Source organism: Tauraco erythrolophus, chromosome 4 (assembly GCF_009769465.1).
Source record: "Tauraco erythrolophus isolate bTauEry1 chromosome 4, bTauEry1.pri, whole genome shotgun sequence".
Classification (NCBI taxonomy): domain Eukaryota; kingdom Metazoa; phylum Chordata; class Aves; order Musophagiformes; family Musophagidae; genus Tauraco; species Tauraco erythrolophus.
This window is the reverse complement of record NC_141468.1, coordinates 8,666,585-8,688,572: the sequence shown is the minus strand read 5'-3', so window position 1 is coordinate 8,688,572 and position 21,988 is coordinate 8,666,585. Positions and strand designations below refer to the sequence as shown.

Genomic DNA, 21,988 nt, shown 5'->3' with positions numbered 1-21,988 from the left:
AGTTCCCCATGAGGACCAGGGCTGGTGAACATGAGGCAGCTCCTATCTGTCTGTAGAGGGCCTCATCCACCTGGTCCTCCTGGTCAGGTGGTCTGTAGCAGACCCCCACTACTGTGTCCCCTGTCCCTGCTCTCCCTTTAATCCTGACCCATAAGCTCTCAGTTGGGACCTCATCCATCCCCAGGTGCAGCTCCATGCACTCCAGCTGGTGTGCAGATGGGCATCCCTTGCTCTAGTTTGTCCCTGATTTTAAGGCTCTGCTCTGTCACTCGGAATGTTTTACAACATCTGGCCCTCAGGGCTGAACTGTGGCCCCCGAACCGCGTATTAGGCTGCAAACCCGCAAATCCTGTAACTACACTTGCCTGCTCTGTCTCCTTCTCATTAGTTCCCTACTTAAAAGGAAAAAAGCCGCCAGCTTGCATCCAAACAAGGATGTGATGACATAAGGATCAGAACAGTGCCACACAGAGTACAGGATACCAGGATCTGCATAAAAACCATTTTTATTAATAATACTTAAATAAGCACATATAACCCTTACACATGTTTTTCAGGTACCACCACAAAACCATCTTACAGTAACTCCAGAATGAAAAAACAGAAATCCCACCCAAGAGCAAACGGGCACCACCTCCACAGTTTCAGGCAACATCAAGGCCACTCGGGATTTCAGTACAATTTGGTAGTTACCAGAGTGGCTTTTCACTGGTAGAGCTCTCACTGGTCCAACGCTACGCTGCTGGAGCCACAGATACACTGGTTGAATGGGTACATTCAAGGAAAAATCTTTAGATGATGTAATATGCTTGTTGCCGAACCACGGGCATGAGGATTGGCCCTCTGTGCTTTCCAGAACAGGTGCTGATAATTCATTGCTTTGCTGTCTGCGTGCCTTGATTAACATTTTGCACCACACTTCCCACTCCAAATGGAATGGTGGCAAATTAACGTTTCACTTCACTTTATTACAGTCCTTCAAGGATCAATAAAGACATCTCAGAGAGCGTTACCGCTTTGGCAGAAAAGCCAACAAGAGACAAAAAAAAAAATTAACTTATAAAAACGTTGCCTTTCAAAAGAGACTATGACGCCACTTCAACAGTGATGATCTCACACTTTCCAGTATCTTGATCTGTGCAAGTAACATTCAAGGACCCATCCCTAGATAGAAGAGAAAGGTATGTTTATGACTATCGCAACACAAGGTTTAGGATGTTACTGCATGTTCCAGAGAAGACAAACAACAGTCTTCGTGCAGACGAAAGGAAGATTAGCATCAAAATATCCAGGGAAGAATGTGCTTCAACATAGATGATATTGATTTATGAAATTAAATGTAGTTTATTGAGTATTTAGAGATGCACTTGCTCTCTGTTAAAGCATGTATCTTCTCTGTACATGGTGAAACAGATTAGGAACACATTTAAGTATTGTAACCAAGTTTATCTAGTACAGGTTTGTCAACAGAATATGCAGTAATATTATTCAAAACATTCATCTTGAGATCCCTGGGTAACAGCAACCAACAGACATGTTCTCAAAGCAGGAGAACTTGTAGTAGTAGTCTTTAAATACCATGAGTGTCCTTCAAGGAGGAAAACCTTAATTTTCAAAATCCAAAAATTAGAGATAATATTGAATCTTACTTCATCTACACATACAACGGTCACAAGTAATATTTAGATAGAAACAGACGTGTTCCAGGGAACTTTCCTTAATATTTTCCATCTAAATATTACTAAAAACCTCTTAAAATAATAATAATAATAAATTAAATAATAAATAAAATAATGCAGGTTTTCTGGATACACAGTTGTATATTTAATCCCCAAGATGTTTTTCTCATGATTGCTAAGTGCAAGTCTCTGTATGACAAAGGAGCATAAATACACCTCAGAGTTAACAAAAGAAAATCAAGTATTTCTGAGCTCAAACAGCAAGTAGGATTCAGTTTTTCAGCAGCATTTAGACAACTTTCATATTATTTAGAAAAGCAAGATGAACATCAGGACAGTCCTCAAAAGACAAACATGCTTCAACTACTTAGAATTCCACCTTCTGATATCTTTATAAACTATTTAGGCGATTTCCAACGAGCCCAAGCACTCCTATGAAGGCCTAAGAAAGTTAGGAGAAACTTCTTCAATGTCATGTCATCCTCATTCCCCATGCTGCCGTAAGATACTTCGTATTTTTCCTGTAATAAACAGGTAATTCTGAAAAAAGTATATTTCTGAAGCCTGGTTTTGTGTGGCATTGCTCCTCATGCTTAACAACCCTGTCTCTGAAAGGAGAGCACCACAGGTTTTCATCGCAAATGCTGCGTATGAGAAGTCACTCATGGATTTCTTAGCAACTAAAGACAGACTCTACTTCTATTTTTTCCCAAGTGTGGGCATTCAACAGAACTCCCTGATCCCTTTCCACAGGAAATTTGAGATCCTGGGTGCTCTCAAGCATGGCTAAATTGATTAACAGTTCAAAAGTTGCTAAAAATCATTTATACAACTGTATTAAGTTTTATTTCTTTAGGAATCAAAGAATGAACGCACAGAAGGTGCTGCACAAAACCCACATTCCTACAGAACTTAGCCCTGCTAGGACACAGGCCTGTAAGCAATGAAACGCTGACATTTCTCAACACAAAATTAAACATTCTGTAACAGGAGAAAAGGCTGCTTGTCCCAAGTGTGACATAGCAAGCTCAACAGCAAAACAATAAATATTTTGGGTACCTTTTCATAGTAAGAACAGTGAGTATATCATGTAGGCCATCCTCCTTTTTATCTAAATCCTGAAGTACAATCTATTTAAAAAAAAAAAAAAAAGATGTTAAATGATAACCAAGTTCTCTAAATCCTTGGACAACAGTTTAATGGAAGTGACACAACAGCTGTGGTGTGCAATTCACTCCCTTTAGCACCTCATACCAGTAATTCAACATCAAAGCACGCCCTAGTGGAATTCCTTCATCTGGAATGCAAACCAATGTATTTTTAGCTGTTTGCACTACTGTTTCTGTGGTTTTGTTTCGGAGCCTATCACCAAGATAGCTGGAGTACCTACAACTCCCATAGACTACAGTACAAGCTGAACACGTTCCTTTACTTGGGATCAGTTCTGCAATTATTAGGCAACACCCTTTCTCTACCCCTTTAAGGATCTTTGGGCAGGATCAAGGTGTAGGAACAATTTTTCTCATGTATTCCATCCCTTTCAGCCACATCCGCCCCCTCCCTGACGCTGTGAGTGCATGGAAGCCACGGTAAGCACATCATCACTGTTTCAAACAAGCTCTGGTCTCTCAATTAAGTGGACTCCTGAGCAGTATCTTTGTATCAGGTGAGGATTTAATCTTCTCTTACCACTGTGAAAAATCTCATGTAGTATTTAATGCCAAGTTCCTGTCCAATCTAGAAGATCAAGCAATAATCAACAGTACATGCACTAGCTAAATCATCACCTCCAGCAGCTTTATTTCTAAAATGTTGGAGATCTGTGTACTACTGGAATGACTGATTATGATCTCTCATCCCAGGTGAGCTTACTACAGCAGTGCCAAGTGTCAAACCCAGCCAGCCATTCAGAAACTCAAGAGGGAAGCTTCAGTTTCTTTAAAAAGTGCTTCAATACTTCAGAGCACACTTACAGAAGAACACTTAAAGACCATTTCCAAAGAGATGCATGTCACACTAATTTTGTAACAAGAAGTTTTGGTAGGGGTGGGATTGTTTGTTTGTTTTTTCCCCAGATGCACTTGATTTCCAAGCAGTTGATAATACAAATGCATGTGAAGGTCTATATACTCACCTGTGCAAATTTACCTTCTTCATTCATGGGACTCTGCCCCAACGACTCATACAGTTCAAGGCACACAGAAGAAGTGTTTCCAGGGGCATGCAGGGTGTGCTGCCTTCGAGCTGGTAATGGTGTCCCTGATGGAAACAGCACTGTGAATTTGTCAGCCCCTGACTCGTCTACTCCCTTTAAAAGAAAAAAAAAAGTTCATGCCTTTCTCTAAGTACTTTGGTTAGCTCGAAGTGTTATAACAGTGCTCCATGAGAAAAGAAATCCAAGACTCATTCTCTCTGCCACATTTACCATCACAGGAAGTAAAAAAAAAAAACAAACACCCAAACCCCAATGTTCTATAAATAAATGAAAAAATCCAGATATTAAAACATAGCAAGGACAGAATCTATCACCCCTTAAACTCAAGCAGTTTCTCCTGTCAATTTTTTTGTCAGTAAACCTAAGTTATCACTTACTGTTGATCTACAGAACTAATAAACCATAAATAATAATAATAAACTAATAATAAACCATGTTTCTCTAACATCAACCATGCAGAAGCAGTGCTGAATGTTCATTGCAGCAGTAAAGTTTTCTAAGTTAAATAGTTTTAGCCTTACCTTAAGAAGAATATCTTTGGCAGAACACTCAATAAAGAGTGCTTCTTCTTCTAACAAAGGATTCTCTTTTCCTAGCAGAATTCCTGCCTCTATGGCTGCACCAATGGGAATAACTTCATCTGGAGGAATTGAATTCAGTAACTCCACAGTTGGGAAAATGTCTTTGATCAGCTGCTGTAGCTTGGGGATTCGAGCAGATCCACCGCACAGAACTACCTGGAAAACATGTCGTGGTTTAGCCCGGCCACCAACTAAATGCCAAACAGCCACTTGCTCATCCTCCCCCACCCTCAGGGGATGGGGACGGGAATTAAAGGGGAAAAGGGAAGGAGACTCTTGGGTTGACATAAGAACAATTTAATAATAAGAAATTATATGTGCATCATGATAATAATATATACAAATAAGTGATGCACAGTGTAATTGCTCACCACCTGGTGACCAACACCTGTCCTGTCCCAGCAAGCAATCCCAAAACAGCTAAGTCCTGGCACCACAATCCCGGGTGAGTGATAGGCCCAAAAAGAGAGTGAGAGCGAGACAGCACTCAAGAGTCTGAGAGAACCCTCTCAGGAAGGTTCCTGGAAGAGCAAAAAGCCCTTCTTTCCAGTCAGCCTCCATCTGTATACTGGGCATGATGTTGCACGATATCGAATACTTCACTGGCCAATTCACCCTCAATCCTAAATCCAAGTTCAGATCATGAGGGGAGTTGTGGTCCCTCTGTCCCAGCCGTGCTCCCCCCCAGCCTGTTGTGCTCCTGCACATCGGCAAGAACATGGACGGCAAAAAGTCCTTGAGGTCTCAGCACCAACTACAAACATCAGTGCGCTGTCAACATTCTTCTCATAGTGAATCCCAGGCTAAAACCAAAACACGGAGCTCTTCTGGCTGCTGAAAACAAAAACTAACCCTGTCCCAGCCGAAACCAGGACACAGGCTTTAATGATTTCAAATCTTCCTTCTGACAAATAAAACAGGTCACAACCTGCAACACAGAAACGCAAACTGCTCTGGGATATCATACCATTTGTAGCTGTTGAAATAAAAATTGATGCCACCTTTGCTCTCCTTCTGTCACTTGTGTATTTTAAATTCAAGGAAATGGCTTACAAGTTTGAAATCACATTTTGAAAAAGTGTTTCTTATGGAAAGCATCAGCTAGATGAAGTCACAATTTAAAAACTGAGGAATTAATCACAAAATAACGTCAGGTTGGAAGGGACCTCCAGAGCTGATCTGGTCCAACCTCCAGCCCAGAACAGGTCCAGTTACAACAGGCTGCTCAGGACCTTATGTCCATGGATACAGATTCCACAGGCTCTGTGGGTCCTTGTTCCAGTGTCTGATCACCCTCACACCACAAATTCTTTTCTTGCTGTCTAAAATGCCCCCGTATTGGAACTTGTGCTCCTTGCCACTCACTCCCCCATCCCACACCCACAGGAAGGAGTAAGTCGGGTTTTGTCTCCTGGATGCCTTCCTGTTGGGTAACTGCAGGCAGCACTAGTCTCCCCTGAGCCTTCTCTTCTCACAGGTGAGCAAACCCAGACTGGCTCCAGTAGGTCAGCACCTTTCGTCTCCCGTGAAGCCCAAAACCGATGAGATTTTGTCTGGACACTGTCTAAGTGCCAAAGAGGGAAACAAACCCTTTCCTGCACTCATGGCTACACCCTTGTTACTACAGCCCAGCATCCAACTGCCCTTCTCTGCTGCAGAGGCACCCTGCTGGCTGCTGTCAAAAGCACTGTCTTTCAGAATCCCCTCGTCTTTTTCTGCAAAGTTGCTTTCTAACAACCCCTAGCCTGTCCTGCTGCACAGGATTATCCCATCCCAGGCTCTGCATTTGCCTTTGTTGATCCTCGCCATGCCCTCCTCTATGGGACTAGATGATCACTGCACATCCCTTCCAGCTGAAATATTCTATTCTATTACACACTCGCCTTTTTCAGCCCCTCGGAATGGCAGCCTTGACCCACAGTGCTATTGATTGCTCCCCTCGTTTTGGTACTGTCTGCAAACTTGCTGAGAGCACATGCTATCCCATCATCTGTGTTATTAATGGAGACATTAAACACTATCAGCCCCAGTATCAAATCCTGAGGGATGTCACTGACAACCAGCTGCCAGTTACTCCAATTCATGCCACTCAATCTTGTGCAACAAAAAACCCTTAAAGCCCTTCTCTTATTACAGTAACTTTACTGAGATCAACCAGACCTGGAAACAAAGCTAATTCCCACTTTTCTTCATATAAAATATAACTTAAAAGTTGTAAATTAGCTTCACTAATTTTTACATTTGAAGTGCCTGCCTCCCCCGCCCCCAAACCAGAGAAGTATGAAAGAGAGGAGAGCACATCAGGTCACTTACACACTCCTACCAGAAAACAAAGATGTTCTCCAAACACTGGTCTGGGATACTTCACCATCCTACCAGCGGAACTCAGATGTGACCCAGCAAGCACTAACAACGAGTTTGAAGTAGCACTGAGTGTCATTAAAAGCACCAGGTAACTTTTGCTGCAGTTTGTAGGCCAATCCCACCAGCAATAAACGCAGCACTACTTGCCACACGCAGGGGTTGAGATGAAGTTACTCTCTCATATCAAAGCAAAAGACATTCGAATGAAACCAGTAATGTTTCCTACTTTGCTCACCATCTGCGGTATTAAAGTATTCTGTGGTTTGGCATCTAATGTGTTGCTAAGTTTTTTAAGCTAACAAGGACGCGTCTACTTGGTGCCCGTGTTCTAAGCAACTTGTTCAACTCCCGAGACAAAAGAAGTCGAAACTCGGGCATTCTCCAGAAGTGTCAGGGAACGCCACCCGAAGCTCAGCGAGGGCAGAGGAAAGTCTATGTACTACACTGGAAGAAGGTACTCCTCTGCTTTACCAGAGTTACACAAACACATCACAGGCTCTGACTCTCATAGACAGGAGTTCTAAAGAGCTTGAGTCTGCACACTTTGTTAGATTTGAGCCAAAAGGCTTAAATACACCATGAAATAATCTCGGTCTGCAAGGAAACAGGCTCCATACGTATTCTTCTTATGGAGTTATAAAGCATACTAGAGACAAGCAATTTCTATTATTACCTTATTAATATCATCTGCTGTAAATCTAACTTGCTGCAAGAGCTTCTTAATTGCTTCTACACATTTACCAAAAAGTGAAGAACAGATAAGCTCAAATCTGGCCCTAGAAGAAAAAAAAAAAATTTAAATTCAACAATTGTCATCTCATCCCTTAGAGACAAGTAACTGAAACGGACGAACAATCATGTCCAGAATATACTTTGATTCTCTAGCTATACTTAGTACTAAGTGATTTTTTTTTTTAATAAAGTCAGTCTTATTTCCCAATTATTAATCCCAAATAAGTGATTTTTTTTCTATTGTTGTGAAAATATCTGTGGTGTCGATTCCATTATTAACACCTACATGGAATGGACGTTCAACTCCTCTTCAGTGTACTCCAGAGAGAAAACAGTATTGTCTTGACTCATACAGGAAAAAAAACAAGCAAAAATCTTGGAACTGCTTCATCATCTTTAAAAATGGAGACATAAACACTCAAACGTGGTGCCTCTTCAATTTTCAGAGGCAAAGGAGAAGGTCCTTAAGCAAACTGAAAAAAAACTTGTGCTTCCTTTGGGCTCTGTCAAGCCTGAAGAAGTTTTACTCTGTACAAACACAGCAAGTTGAATTCTGCAACTTTAGTCCACAGGATTGGCATCCTTAACCAAAACTGAGCCAAACAAGTTACGCAGCGTTGCTTCTCACACTTGCAAACATCCTGTGCCTTATGTTCCCAGATCCAACTGTTGCAGCAGTGGATGCACAGTTCTGGAATGGAAAAGTCTGTTTCATTTTGCTAAAGCTGCTGCTGACAGGAAGGTGCAATCAAAATTAGTGAAGCACCTCAATAACAGATCATCCCAAGAGAGAAACAACTTAACAGAAGGACACAGCAGTATGAACAAAAGGCAGAAAATATCTTTTACTCCAGCTGTCAAAGGAGGCAATATCAAAACTTCCATGACTCCTATCATTCTGGAGCTCATTTAGATCAAAGAGTCCAAAAGTCTTCTCTTTAAGGAAAATCCAACAACAAAAAAAAACAATAAGGGGTGGGGGGAACCACCTTGAATAATTACAGTATCTATTACCCTTTCATCAACAACCAGACTCCAAAGATGGGGTCTCCTTGTGCCTTTTTGCACTTTATTTTCCAACTGTTAGGGCAACATGGTTGGGGTTACTACCCCGACTACTACAGATCGCATCACAACAGAACCATCAATACGAAACAAAGCTGAAAGCAAGCAAGCTGCTCTTCCATCTTACTTCTGTTTCCAAAATTAACACCACCAAATAAAAATTAAAAATCAAAGCTTATTGAACATCCTAAATACCACCTAGAAAGATTTCAAGCATAGTTTTGTATAAAAGCAGTAGCTTGAAGATTTGCTATACCTGGACACATTACAATCAAAATCCAATCCATCATACAACGAATCCACAAAGCAATTTGCACTTCCCAGGGTTGATAAAGAGTGCTTTGCAATATCTGCGCTGTTCATTAACTTCATCATGGCTCTAGGATTTCCTCTAATATCATGTTTACAAGACCTACATTTAAAAAGAAGATGTATCAGTTTAGAAAGGCAGGTATTTGAATGATAATGCCAACTCTCTGAAAGGAAAAACAGGTTAAAGCCATTGAACTTTTTTTTCTGTAGACATTTTTGTATTATCTACAATGCCACTATTGAAAGCTCGCAAAGAATCAAAGTGTCTATTTCAATTTCAACTAAAGAACACTGTGTAGAGGCACCCTGAACTCAGGCATTCGTATTTATCATACAGATTTAAGTCTTTTTGAACAGTTACTCAGCTGAAAAAGTCCTGTAAGGGACTGCAAGGAAAAGCAGGAAGAGGCCTGCAAGTTAACTAATTTTAACCACAGATTAAGAAGAAGTAGAAATCTGAACATTAGACATGCCAACAAAACAGTATGTTTCATTCAGAACGTCCGGATGAGCTCCAGATCACTAGAGCTAACGATAACGCATGTGTCCATTTTCATTCACCACAGGAGGACGTGCCGTACTGACTTCAGTCTGACGACCTAAGCTCCTCCACCGTCCTTCATGCCCACCAGAAAAACAAACAAAACCAGCACAGGTGAATTCCTTGCCACCCCAAAAGTCTGTGACTGAGAGGATGTAAGTGGCCTGTAGTCACATACATCACTCAAAACACAGCACAACATGGACTTCAGGCAATATCTACCCAAAACCAAGAATCTGACAGTCTTTCTCCTTGGCCCTCAACAACTGACTGTTCCTTTAATATCTTTATTGGAGCCATTTCACTCGCAGATAGCCTGCTGGATTTTTTTTTTTAAAAAAGCAAGCATCAGATAACAAAGTTCCTGTCCTAACAGCAACCGGCTTGGAATTCAAAACCTACCTCTGAAATTCAGAAGCTAAGTGTTGTGCTAGAGCTTCTGTGAAGCAAACTCCACCAATGCTATCATCTGTGTTTGTAGCCAGCACACGATATATTCCACTGTTTACTTCTATCACTGTGATAGAAAGCGATGTTCCACCAAGTTTATAAACCAATACATTGCTGCCATGGTAAAAAAAATAAAATTGGAAGTAGCATTAATAAACTATCCAAAATCATGTTAACTTTGAGACACTTTTAATCAGTTTTGTCAAGAGAGTTTGATTTAAGGTGTTTGTATTTAAAGCATCTTAGTACCACTGACCACATGGCAGTGTTCTCTAAAGAACAATATCAGCCTGCTTCACACAGCCAGAGTAGCCAATGTTTTTCCTACAGCATAACTGAGAATTGAACATTACATTCAAAATTAGGGGCAAGAATCATGTGAGAAGGGTAAAAAAACACCAACCAAGAAGAAAAAACACATCTGTTTGCACTGACAGCAGTCTCTGCTATTTTGCAAATCTTGAGAATTATCTGAATATTCCTAAGGGAAGCCCAATGCACCCACTGAACCCAGGAACTTGGCTTTAGTTCTTCAACCACATGTAAAATGACCCCCTCTCCCACAATTCAAAACAGCCATGGGAAAATCTGTTTAAGGGATGCATTTTTCTTCAAGTCAATCAGCTCATTAAAGAGCAAAACAGAATCTGGTGACAAATCTTTAAAGACCTGAAAAAAAAGAAAAACCAGAACAAAGGGATTTACAACTTCTAAATTGTTATTGTCTTTATTGAGAGAAAAAAGGAAAACAAGCCTCGAACCATTAATTTTGTACTGATTCTTAAGGCAACACAGCGTTCCCTCATTAAAGTTTTCTCAGGATTTAAGTACAACAGCTTACATTTAAGAAGTAAAATACTAGGATTTTACCTTTTCCCAGTGGGTGAATCTTGGCCAATTCCATAAGCCAGGAGAGCTGCAGACGGTTCATGAATCAATCTCATAACATTAAATCCAGCAGCTGCAGCTGCTTCCCTGCGATAACGCAAAACAGCATTTCATTTTAACGATTTCATGCATGCTATTAAGATTTCATCTAACTACATATGCCACCAACTCAGAACTTGTTTACAGCACGGTATTAACAAATCAAAGTGACTGGAAAAGGAAGGCACCAAGAAGTTCCGTTGCTACTGTGTCCTTCGCGTAGTTGGACCTGCTGTGTGCTCACCGTCAAAGAAAACACTGATGTGTCAGTCTACATACCCCATAAAAACCAGTAAAACACCCCTTCAACTATATGATGAAAAACCCCACCCTCAATCAAACTTGGTAACTTATTTTTAGGTGTGGCACTAGAAGTTCTCAGTACATTATTTCAGCAGATATCATGCTAGCAGAACTGCTTTTACTTCCAAATCAAGTCACCGCACCTTACTTCCAACCGTTTCTTTACACGTTTTCCTGAAACTTCAGGAACCTGGGGACTGCCCTGCAAGTTGTTTCCGCCACTTCAAAGTTATTTTGAAACTTGTATGCCAAAGCAATTGGGTGTTTCATTACACAGACTACAAATATGCAGCTCGCTAATGTTTTGTGACCAACTTCAACACAGGGGGAGTTCTACGTACCAGAAAGCAGAAATAGCTGCTGCCAGTTATGCACAGCTTTAGGTCCATTTATGTTCTCACATGGAAGAACTTCTACAGCTATACGAATACTGATGTGTATTCCATATCTGCTTTCCGATAAAACGGTCCTCAGTAAAGTCAGGTAACGCCATTTCGTTTGGTAAGTGTTGTTGTATGAAGGGATGGGAAATTCTGGAAGAGGGCTGAGAAACCATTTGCATTTCAAAGCGGACACTAAAGATCCACTAGAAATAACACAACTGAAATAACATTCTACCCTTGGTAATACCAAAATCCCCTCTCACTTCAGTCAATTCAGAATTTCATTTTGGTTATGGCAGTGAATCCCAAGAAAAGTTAAGTCCGGATTTTCATCTCCTACTTTCACATTTTCCTAATTCAAGTAGCATCCCAATGTCTTGGCTGATAGTCACAAGCTGAAGTCCAGCAGGAGAATTCCCACTGCTGATCTACCAGCTGATCTGCTTTAGGCATGTTAAATAACAGAAAAGTCTTAATCCTCTTACCCAAGGGCATTTTTCTGATTCTCTCCGAAATCAAACGGTACAGTGATAACAACGTCATTTACATCCGAACCCAATGCAGACTGAGCAGTTTCTGTTTATAAACACAGGCAGAACACGTTGATTAAAAGCAAAAAACCAACATACTACATCTTAAAAAGCTAAAACATGTCATGATTTTACTGAGTGCATACCTTTCATTTTACTGAAAATCAGTTTTGCCACATCTTCTGGGTTAATAAGTTTATTATCTATTTCATATTGAAGTTTTCCATTCCTCTCAATTATCTGTAAGCAAAGCCAAAATACTTCTGTTAGATGCATAATTTGGTTATTAACAAGAAGCAATGTTTAATTTACTTTCTGTCCAAAGTGAAAACCATTGGACTGTGTAAATACTTTCTGCATTAGTACTCTATCCCAAGAGAATAAATGCTTCCAAGATGCTTATCAGAGATCATAAAAACCCCTTGTATTATCCAGACATGATGGTGACATTCACAGGGACTTAAAGACTCCAGACTTTCTTTCTCTAATAGGAAGTTTTCCTTGGAACAAAAGCAACATTTAGAACAAAAGTACTTGTCTGCTTGTATTCCATAAGAGAAAATAACAACTATTTATATCATTGTGTTAATTATTATTTATATAATTATGTCAATTATTAAAAAAACAGAGAAAAATTCATTCCTTCTTTAGGAATATACTTTCCAGGATAATTTTTCTCTTGTTTTGCAAAAAGGTTTCTAGTAACAAGCACAATATTATTCAAATTAAATACTGAGATTATATCAGGTGGTTAAGCATTTTTATCAAAGATCCTGTAACCTGGGCATCTTCTACTAGTGCTAAGAAACACCACAACACTATTAGCCAAATATATTTGGAATTACCCCTTTTGAGAATGGCCAAGAGATATATATGATTTTTTTTCTGTTGGACTATATTATGATGGCAGATCCCAGATCACGGTTAAGTTCTCTACTTTATAAAAAGAGAAACATTCCACACAGCAGCAAATGGGCCTCATATAACAAGAGCTGATCACTACAGAACACAAACATGGTGTGGCACAAACCATGCCAAGAAGAACAGCGCAAAAACGACACAAGTTATTCAGAGAACAACAAAAATGCCTAGATCATACTCACTGAACATTTGCTTTCTGCAATGTATTTCTCTGCCTGTGGGTCATCAGCGCTGTTCAGACAAATTCAGAATAACAAACTAAATCATATGTTCAAGGGTAACTGCACAAATTCATCTTGCTGATATTCCTTATAACATCTACAGCACATGAAGCTATACTTCAACCAAAATTCCTGTTTCCACTCTACACATACATTTCCACAAGAGAAGAAAAAACAGTTCTGCCTGCTGGTAGCTTTCAATCCCCTTTCCCCAAAATAATGATAGAAAAAACACTCATTGCTCAGTGAAAAGGGAAAACAAAACTCAACACATTGGTTTAACCTGCTATTCCAAATAATCATTATAGAAGATTTTAGTGGCACTTTCATTGCTTGACTGAAATAATGTGACAGCAATAAGCTGACTATCCTTAATCCTCTACTAAGTATGTAAAGGGATGCATCCGAAAAGTGCTGAGAAATACATCAGAACAGACATCATCTTGCCAACTCCCTTCAATGAAAGGGCTGAAACACACTGCTAGGTTATCACTGAACAGTTTTGTCGCATCTCTGATGTTAGACTCAAACCAACCATTTTAGTTCCAGTATCACTCAAACTGCCAGTGCAAATCATCACAGCTCCACTAACTGTATCACGACAGGCATTACATCAACGTGTTTCACTATTATAACAAAAGCCACATGAAGTTCCATGCAAGTAAAACCACAGTGGATTTCAGCCATAGGAAAACATCCAGGTAACAAGAAGACGCTTTAGTTAAGCAACTTAAGTTTATATCAAAAGCATATATGCAACTTGTTACCAAATTTCACAAATCGATTTTCACAGACAAATTCAGCAATAAAATGTTATGCATCTCTTCACTTCTGGAATGAAACACAGGACAAGAAGTTCACAGAGTAATGACTTTATAAGATCTGCCATACCCTCCTGTCAACGCCAAGTAAACTCAACTACCACCACGCTAGATTAAAACGCCTTCAATATCAGTGCTGAGGCTACGTTTCATTGACCAGCTTTAATGGGGAAAACTGAACTTCCCACCTTCCCTTTCCCACCTGCCCTCTTACCTTCGCCCAAGGATCTGCTTTACTTTCACTACAGTGTTTGAAATATTTCTTATTCTACTTTGCTTTGCCGCTAAGCCAACAACCTGAATATAAAATTAAAAAAAAAAAAAAAAAGTGAGCAACAGGCAGAGCTCCCCTCCCCTCCAGACCCCCACCTCGGAAGGGAAGCCTCACCTCCTCGCTCTCCGAGAAAGCAACGACGGCAGGAGTGACCCTGTCCCCGGCGTCGTTGGCGACCACGTCGGCGCGGCCATCCTGCGGACAGAGGCCCCACCGTGAGCCGCCCCTCAGGGCACCCCGCGGCCCTACGCGCTGCGTGAGGAAACGGAGAGACCGCGGCCCACCCCCTCCTCCCCGCAAGGACCCCGAGCGGCCGCCGGCCCGCCCTGGACACCGCGGGGCCGGCAGCCTCTCCGCCCCTCACCTTATAGACGGCGGCGCAGGCACAGGTAGCGCCCAGGTGCACACCAATGGCCGCCATCAAGGAACACCTCCACCGCCCCACAATGCACCGCGCCCCTCTTCTCAAAGCCTCAGCGCTCCCTCGTAAGCCAATCACGGAGAGGCCGTCTGCCGAGCAGCCAATGAGAAAAATCGAGAGAGGGGCGTCAGCACGCATGGCAACGGGGCAGAGTCCGTGCGCGAGGCGCGGGCGGTTTGGCGGCAAGCGGCCGCTGAGGGGAGGGGGTTCGTCCGGCGGAGCGCGGCGCCGCCGGGTCGTTTCACCGCACAGGACCCAACCATGAGGAAAACAGAGATTAAAATGGAGAAAGGCGAACAAAGCTATTTCGTGCGTGTGCTGGGGCGTGTGTGTTTTATGTCGGTGGCCTCTCACATGGTTTAATTGCGGGCAATGAAGCATGCGGAGGTGGTGCAAATATTTTTTTACCCAAGTGCTGTAGTTACTACCGAAGCAGTCAAGCTGAAGCACTGATTTGGCATAATCTAACCAGGCGTGACCACCGGCTGAAAGCAAAGCTCGGTGTCTCATTAATGTTGTATCTCTGTTGGAGAAATCCATCTTGCCATTGCCACAGGAAAAATAAAATAAAATTATTTCTAATCAGTCCTGGGGCAATTTAACATCGTTCACACACAACTTGGTTTTTCCTAGCCAGAGCCGTTGCCGTGCTGAAGGCTCCTCAGACTTTACATGGCCTCGTCACGGGCACGACAGAGTTCTCCGTGTGCCTTAATGGGGATCAGGTCACCTCGTATGTGCGGCTTTGAGTCCTCGCACTGTAAAGATAACAGTGGTTCTGTAGGGTTGGGTGCTCATTTGCCTCTCATTTCCATAGGGAGTCTAAATGCCATGCAGTGCCATCTCACTGCACTGTTCCGAAGTAAAGGTTGTCCTTATCCTTGCTTTATATATGATATGCTGAAGGGTTAAAGGAAAGAATTAAGATACGTAGAGGTGAAAGGAGTGGCCCGGAGTCACAAAGGGATTTTGTGTCCCAAAACTGATCCCAGGCTTCTTAAGTCACAGAACAATCTTCCTTTCAGTAACTGAGCTTGCTGAAGTCTGAACAAAGGCTGGAGCTCGGGTTGCTGGTGGTCCGTGCTCGGGAGATGATCGAAGTGTTGATAAAGGTGAAATTTGTACAGCTGAAAACAGTACCTTTGAGGTGTGTCCAAATTGTAGCTCCTTTCTGCTTCCTCTTTAAACAGAGGAATGAAAAGACAAGAAGGGTGGAGATGAGCAGGAGAGACCTGTGGGGATTGGACAAAAGTATTGTAGAAGAAAGTGATGATACAAGTGATGCTTTTGTCAAAGGTAAAGATGGAAGGAGTCTGAGAAGAGGCACTGAAGATAGGAGGATAAAGGAGAACAGAAGCCCCTAGTACAAAAACTTTCCAAGAACAGTTTTCCTGTGCTTTCCCCAAATCCTGATATTGGTTGCACCGTTTATGACTATAGACTAGTATGTGCCATCTGTGCCTCAAAAAGTTCTTGTGACCTCACTGCTAACATCTACACAACTACTCACATCCATGGTTATTTTCCAGTTGTTGTTATGCCATGGACACATCAGGATGGACATACAGAAGTTCTGCTTATCTTCACTAAAGCAGTTAATGCTGTTTCCAGGTGTAAGCAAACCTGCACAGAAGCAGGCTAGAAGTGTTCGTTGAGGAGTGAAAAGACCTGTCTGTCTGTGCCCTTCCTATCTTTTCGGGTAGCATCCTTAGCTAATGGGAAGCTCTGAGGTTGCACTGAGCTCGAGTGAGCTGAGGGATGGGGTGAACGACCCACTTCTAAATAGAAGTGGAAGAGGCTGCCCTGCTTGTTCTGAACAGCCATAAGTAAGTGAAGTGAGTAAGTGCCATAAGTAAGTGAGGTGAGTAAGTTCCACAAGTAAGTGAAGACCTTAATATGCTTGTTATTCATTAAAAGTGGGGTTAAGGGGGCAAGCACTGGTCCGAGCAGCGATCTAGTTACAGGATGCAAAAGAATTTACTCTTCCATACCCCCAGGAGTGCTATCCCTCCTAGTCAGAAGGAGGAGAGAAATCCAGCCCCAGTTTGACTGGAGTCCTGAACATCTCCAGGTACCTACATCAAACAGACCAGCCCACCATGCTCCCCCTGCAACAAACTCACCTCTGATTTAGCCAGGTACTGTGCTGAAACCTCTTAATATTATTTCCCAACTGACAAACCAGTGGCACAACATTGGAGCTGCCCCTTCTCTCCCCGTCTGTGGCACATCTCAGCCATCCAAAAACCACACCAGCCACCGTCAGACCAGCTGTTGGTGCAGTATGACGTTGACTTGGCCAAGCTCCTTCTGTACCGAGGGCTTGCGGGCAGCCCGAGAGGCTTGAATGCAAAAATGGATCCCCTGGCACTGTCTGTAGCGGGCTGACTGCAGGAAAATGCCAGCGATCACAGCAAAAAGGCAGTGACACCTGCCGAGTTATTTAAAGTGGAAGCAAGTGTCTCTATTGAGCAACAGACTGTTTTGCGGCTGGTAAATAGTATATACTCTAAAGTGTCCCTTGGGGTGAGGAAAGAAGGATGAGAGAACTTCTTTTAATTATCTAGTGCGTGTTCTGACTTAATTCTCAGGAAATTAAGCTCCAAGGAGGCTCGAGATGGCAGCTGAAAGGCCGTGGCCTGTGATCGTCTCCAGCCTGGGGATTTGAACAGAGTCAGTGGAGTGGATTCTCAGGAGAGCTGTGGGAGAGCCTGGCTGTGTAGGAATCTGGACAGTGGTCCTCCAGGTGACACCTCGCCCTGGCTTAGAGAACAGCCTCTTCCCCAAGACAATGTGAGACTGTACAGTCCTACTGGAGATGCTGACTTCCTACTGAAAACTTCCATCCCCATCGCTTTCCTTCATAAAAGCATCTATGAGATGGTTTTTTTTTTTTTTTTTTTGCATAAAAAGAGGCTCCTCAAACTAACTCCCCCCAAACAATTGCATTGCTTATTTTGGACACGGGAATACGTGCTGTTGGGAGGTCTGTCTATATGTCACCCCCAAAGTTGCTGGGTTTCTCTGGAGGCTATTTCTGGGTTTGCTGTAACACTTGCCACCCATTGCAAAAGGCACTTGACAAAGCTGATTTCAGTACCCTCCTTGCTTCAGAGTCACCGTACCTAAGGGATAGGGAAGAGGCAAGTTCAGCTAGTGGATCATATTAATTAAATACTTGTGTTAATTTTCAGTAAGCTGAACAGGATGTTTTTATGGGTCGACAGTCAGGGCTGACTGCTGTGGAGTGTTCCCACAGCAGCCCATAAAAGAAGTCCCAGGAAAGCGTGGCAGGCAAACCCCTTGCAAGGCTTGTGTTAATGCCTGTAGGTGGCATAAACGCAGCATGTAATTGCAATGCTACGACTCACCCGCAATGTTTGGTCTGTTTGGCAGCTCAGTAGGTTTACAGTAAAGTTGAAGCCAGATTTTATTTTTGTTAACTCGAGTGCTTATTAGAGAATATCCCAAGATTTGTTTGTATTTTAGATGACATAAAGCTTATTAAATGTCTATTTGGTTTTGCTTGTAAATCAAGAATGTTAATATTCTTTCTTTTCTTGAAAAAGCTTTAAGTGCATGCAAAATAACCATCCTTTATTGCAGTCTGCATCACAAACGAGTCAAAGTAGGAAAAAATCCAGTTTTCTTACAACCTGAAACAACCAAACCTCCAACCTGTACCTGGGACACTGATTGGTGTTCCCTGGATGAGCTGCTGACCCCTGCTGAAATATCCCGAGGGAGTCAGCCAATGACTCCAGCTGATGCAGTTTGCCTGAAAGCAATATTGTCCTGAAGACACAAAGCTCTTCCAAGTTACTCGGGTACAGTTCTCTGCGGCCATTCAGCCAATTGCAGATTATTCTTGACCAGAGTGAGGAGGCACTAAAGGCTAATGAAACACAGCAAACGTACTTCATAGCTAGAACAGAGAACTAGCACAAGTCACCCTTGACAAGGCTTTGTTGGCTATTGGGAAAATCAAATATGTATGATTTTCTTTACAGTAAGAATAAGCATGTGCCACAGATCATTTCATGTGCAGCCTATGTTAATAAAACAAGAAATATGTAATATTCTCATTGCTGTTTTCAGAACTGCTGTAGACTGTATCAGGCACTATCAACTCTAGGCACATCTGTGATGGTCATGGCTGTCTGAACAACTTTATTTCTCTTGCCAAGTCTGAGAACTTTTAAACGTACATACCAATGAATTCTTTTTCCCAAGGAAAAGAACACAAAAATATTCAAATAACTTCCTATAAAAATTTTGACCTTTTTCCTCTCCATATTCCAGTTTTTCCATCTCCTAAACAATGTCAAATTCACTTTGCAGAAATGTTGAAAGGTTTTAATAATAGATAGGAAGCATACTAAGATCCTTGGCTGGAGGATGCTCTGTAAATATAAAGTGTTACGGTTAATAATGCAGACCTAAGTTATGACATGAATTAGAAAGGGTGCCATGAGGCAATTCCAGGGCTTTCCAAGCAAGCTACATGGTAAAATATGCCTGAAATTCACTTTCATGCTCTGGGTGGAAAACCTTGTGTTCATTGAGCACTGGCATGACGTTCGTACTCTCTGGGGCAAGTTCAATACAAAACTGAACGGTGTTTAAACCAGCAGTTTAAAAAGAGCCGACTACCAGAATAGGTCGTGATCAGCATCGGGTCAGTGATAGATGTCTGAATTTTAGGCAAAGAACTGGTTTAGGGGCGAGGGTGCCAGCTTGAAACAAAAAGTTCATTCTGTGCCCTGTCAGAGATTTACTATGTGACCCAGAGGAAGTACTATAATTTTACTGTTTCTTGAGTTCTTCATCTGAAAAAAAAAAACAAAATGACTAAGAGTAGCATTTTCCCTTCCTCCCAAGGGTGTTATGAGGATAACTACATTAATTAGTTGCCTGCTTAGAGGTGAGTGTAATAGGATGGAGTAGCTGGAACATAGCTCTTCCTTATCTCTGCTGACCAGTCCTGGTCAGTACCATGTCAGCTAAATTGATTTTTGCAGGAGGTGATTAAACACAATTAAGTGTCCATGTTAAAACCAACACTAAGATTAGCTTTATTGAACTGAGATCAAAGTGGTGATAGATTCTGAGCTCCTTTTAATAAAAAAGTGTTAATAGGATCCACGCAGAGCTGACAGAACGATTTCCTTTCCCACAAACCCACTGTTATCTATAAAGCTAAAAGATGAAATTAGAGTTCTTTTTTTTAAACTACAGAGCAGTCATCTTTTTTCTTTGAGTGTTAATGATCCCTGTCTTTAGCTAACTTGTTAACATTCCTTTGGCAGCTTTACTAGTTTCTGCTGTTCAGCTTAAGGTTTTTATTTTTTTGGTGCAGTACGTAAAGAATTTTTGGACAGATTTTACAATTCACTTAAAAGAAATTCAGATTTTGCTGTGGACATCGTAGCTGGCCAGCAGCTGTGGGGATGCAAAAGGAAAAGAGCAGCATCTGGAACCTTTCTCCTTTGTTTTAAGTTCTGAGAAAGTCCTAGTTAAATGACAGAATATCTGTTTGATAAAAATCTCTGTCCATCTGCACTCATAGGCATCAGTTCAAATCCAGTAATGACAATAATAATGATAATTACGAGGAACAGAAGACAATCCTGCGGCCCGCGTGAAGCGAATTTGAAGGATCTGTGTTTAATTTTCAGCGTATATGGCTGCGTGTTGTTGGACGGCCATTGAAATCAGTGGGACTCCTTCCAGCAGCTTCCCTGGTCATTGGCTGGGGCCCTAAACGGCCTATTACAGCAGGAGAAAATTAACTAAATTGCTGGCAGCTCATCAGCTGATGACTGAATAGATACACTGAAATCCCCTTCCACCTTTCCAGACCAAAACTGGGAAAGGCTGGGGTGCAGTGGAGGGAGGCTGCCCTGCTAAGGAACAAACAACTGTGCTGTTCTTCCTTAGTGACAACTTCAGGACTTAAGAGCTATTTCAGGCACCTGATATTTTTTACTGGAACAGGTTGCCTAGAGAAGTTGTGGATGCCCCATCCCTGGAAGTGTTCAAGGCCAGGCTGGATGAGGCTTTGAGCAACCTGGTGTAGTGGAGGGTGTCCCTGCCCATGTCAGGGGTGTTGGAACTAGATGATCTTTGAGTTCCCTTCCAACTCTAACCATTCTATGGTTCTATGATTCTGTTTTTAATGACCCAGGTCCAGATAGCTGCCTCTAAAAAGAATAGCTATCACTTTTGTGCAAAGCTACACGTGTTTGTGGCGACTGAAAGACTCCCCGGTCAGGGCAGATTTGAGGTCCAGGCAGTCAGGACACATTATTTCGACCGATCCAACCACAGGAGCTTTGTGCAATCGGGCGCTTTGTGCCCTAAAATCTCTCCTTGCTCTGATGTTAATCAGTAGTGCTGCAGGGACCCCTCACTTCTTTGGAGGCGGAGAGAGAATCCCTGAGGTATTCGCAGAAGAGCTGCTGCAGAAGACGTGCTGCTTTCTGGTAGCTCACAAGGGACAAGTCCCACTCCACCGAGAAGTTTTAGGCCAGCTTCAGCACAGCCTTAACTCAGCAGGTACATCTGCAGCCCCAATCTCTCCCACAGACCTACCTTTTGAAGCAAGGCATGTGCTAGATTTTCAGCTCTGGATTTTCCCAGGTTATTATTTGGGGATTTTCCTGGCCTGTTCTCGTGCCCAGACGTTATTTCTCTGAGTGCTGTTCAACCACAGAACAAAAAGACAAGATCTGCTCAAAGAACTTACAGTCATAATAAGAAAAGTGAAGAAATGAGCCAAACCAACAGGAATTCCCTGGGATATGGAGAAAGAGCAAATCAGGCCAGAAGATGTGCAGAGGTTTCAGTGGATCAGCCTCCTCACCCTGTGCTGAAGGGTGCTCCCCCACCATGGGTCCTGATGGGACAGATTAGATGGGTAGAGGTGGAAGACTCCCATCCTTGTTATAAAACCACAGGTGGTCTGTTTGCCTTCTCTTCGCTGTAAAAAAAAAAAAAAGTAGGAAAACCCCAGTGCTTTCAATGGGAAGCATTCTACCATGAAGAGGAGTGCTTCGTTGGCGTATCACCTTACTCATTAATTCATTTCATTGTACATTCATCATGTTTACTCATGTGACAGACCGACACAATCCAAGACTTACCTTCAGGATTTATTATAGGCACAAAATTAAACAAAATGTTGTCAAATAGTAATAACATCCTTCAGTATCCCCTTGAAAATCCATTATTTGCACATTATCAAGA

General features: G+C 42.1%; 1 protein-coding gene across 3 annotated transcripts; it reads right to left on the bottom strand.

Moving 5' to 3' along the window:
* Positions 1-488: 488 nt before the first annotated feature.
* Positions 489-14,744, bottom strand: HSPA14 (heat shock protein family A (Hsp70) member 14). Of its 3 annotated transcripts, XM_086610262.1 has the most exons (14): positions 14,684-14,744; positions 14,434-14,514; positions 14,260-14,342; positions 13,186-13,234; positions 12,229-12,322; positions 12,038-12,128; positions 10,810-10,914; positions 9,892-10,053; positions 8,893-9,048; positions 7,513-7,615; positions 4,416-4,631; positions 3,814-3,987; positions 2,739-2,809; positions 489-1,164 (listed from the first exon to the last, which is right to left on the bottom strand). In XM_086610262.1, exons 1-14 carry the CDS (start codon positions 14,738-14,740, stop codon positions 1,086-1,088), a joined length of 1,521 nt encoding a protein of 506 aa, XP_086466388.1. In that variant the 5' UTR covers positions 14,741-14,744; the 3' UTR covers positions 489-1,085. The 3 variants fall into 3 exon arrangements, with proteins under 3 accessions (XP_086466388.1, XP_086466390.1, XP_086466389.1); XM_086610263.1 differs by lacking the exons at positions 489-1,164; positions 2,739-2,809 and having other exon boundaries at positions 3,802-3,938; XM_086610264.1 differs by lacking the exons at positions 489-1,164; positions 2,739-2,809; positions 13,186-13,234; positions 14,260-14,342 and having other exon boundaries at positions 3,742-3,987.
* Between the last annotated feature and the right edge of the window lie 7,244 nt (positions 14,745-21,988).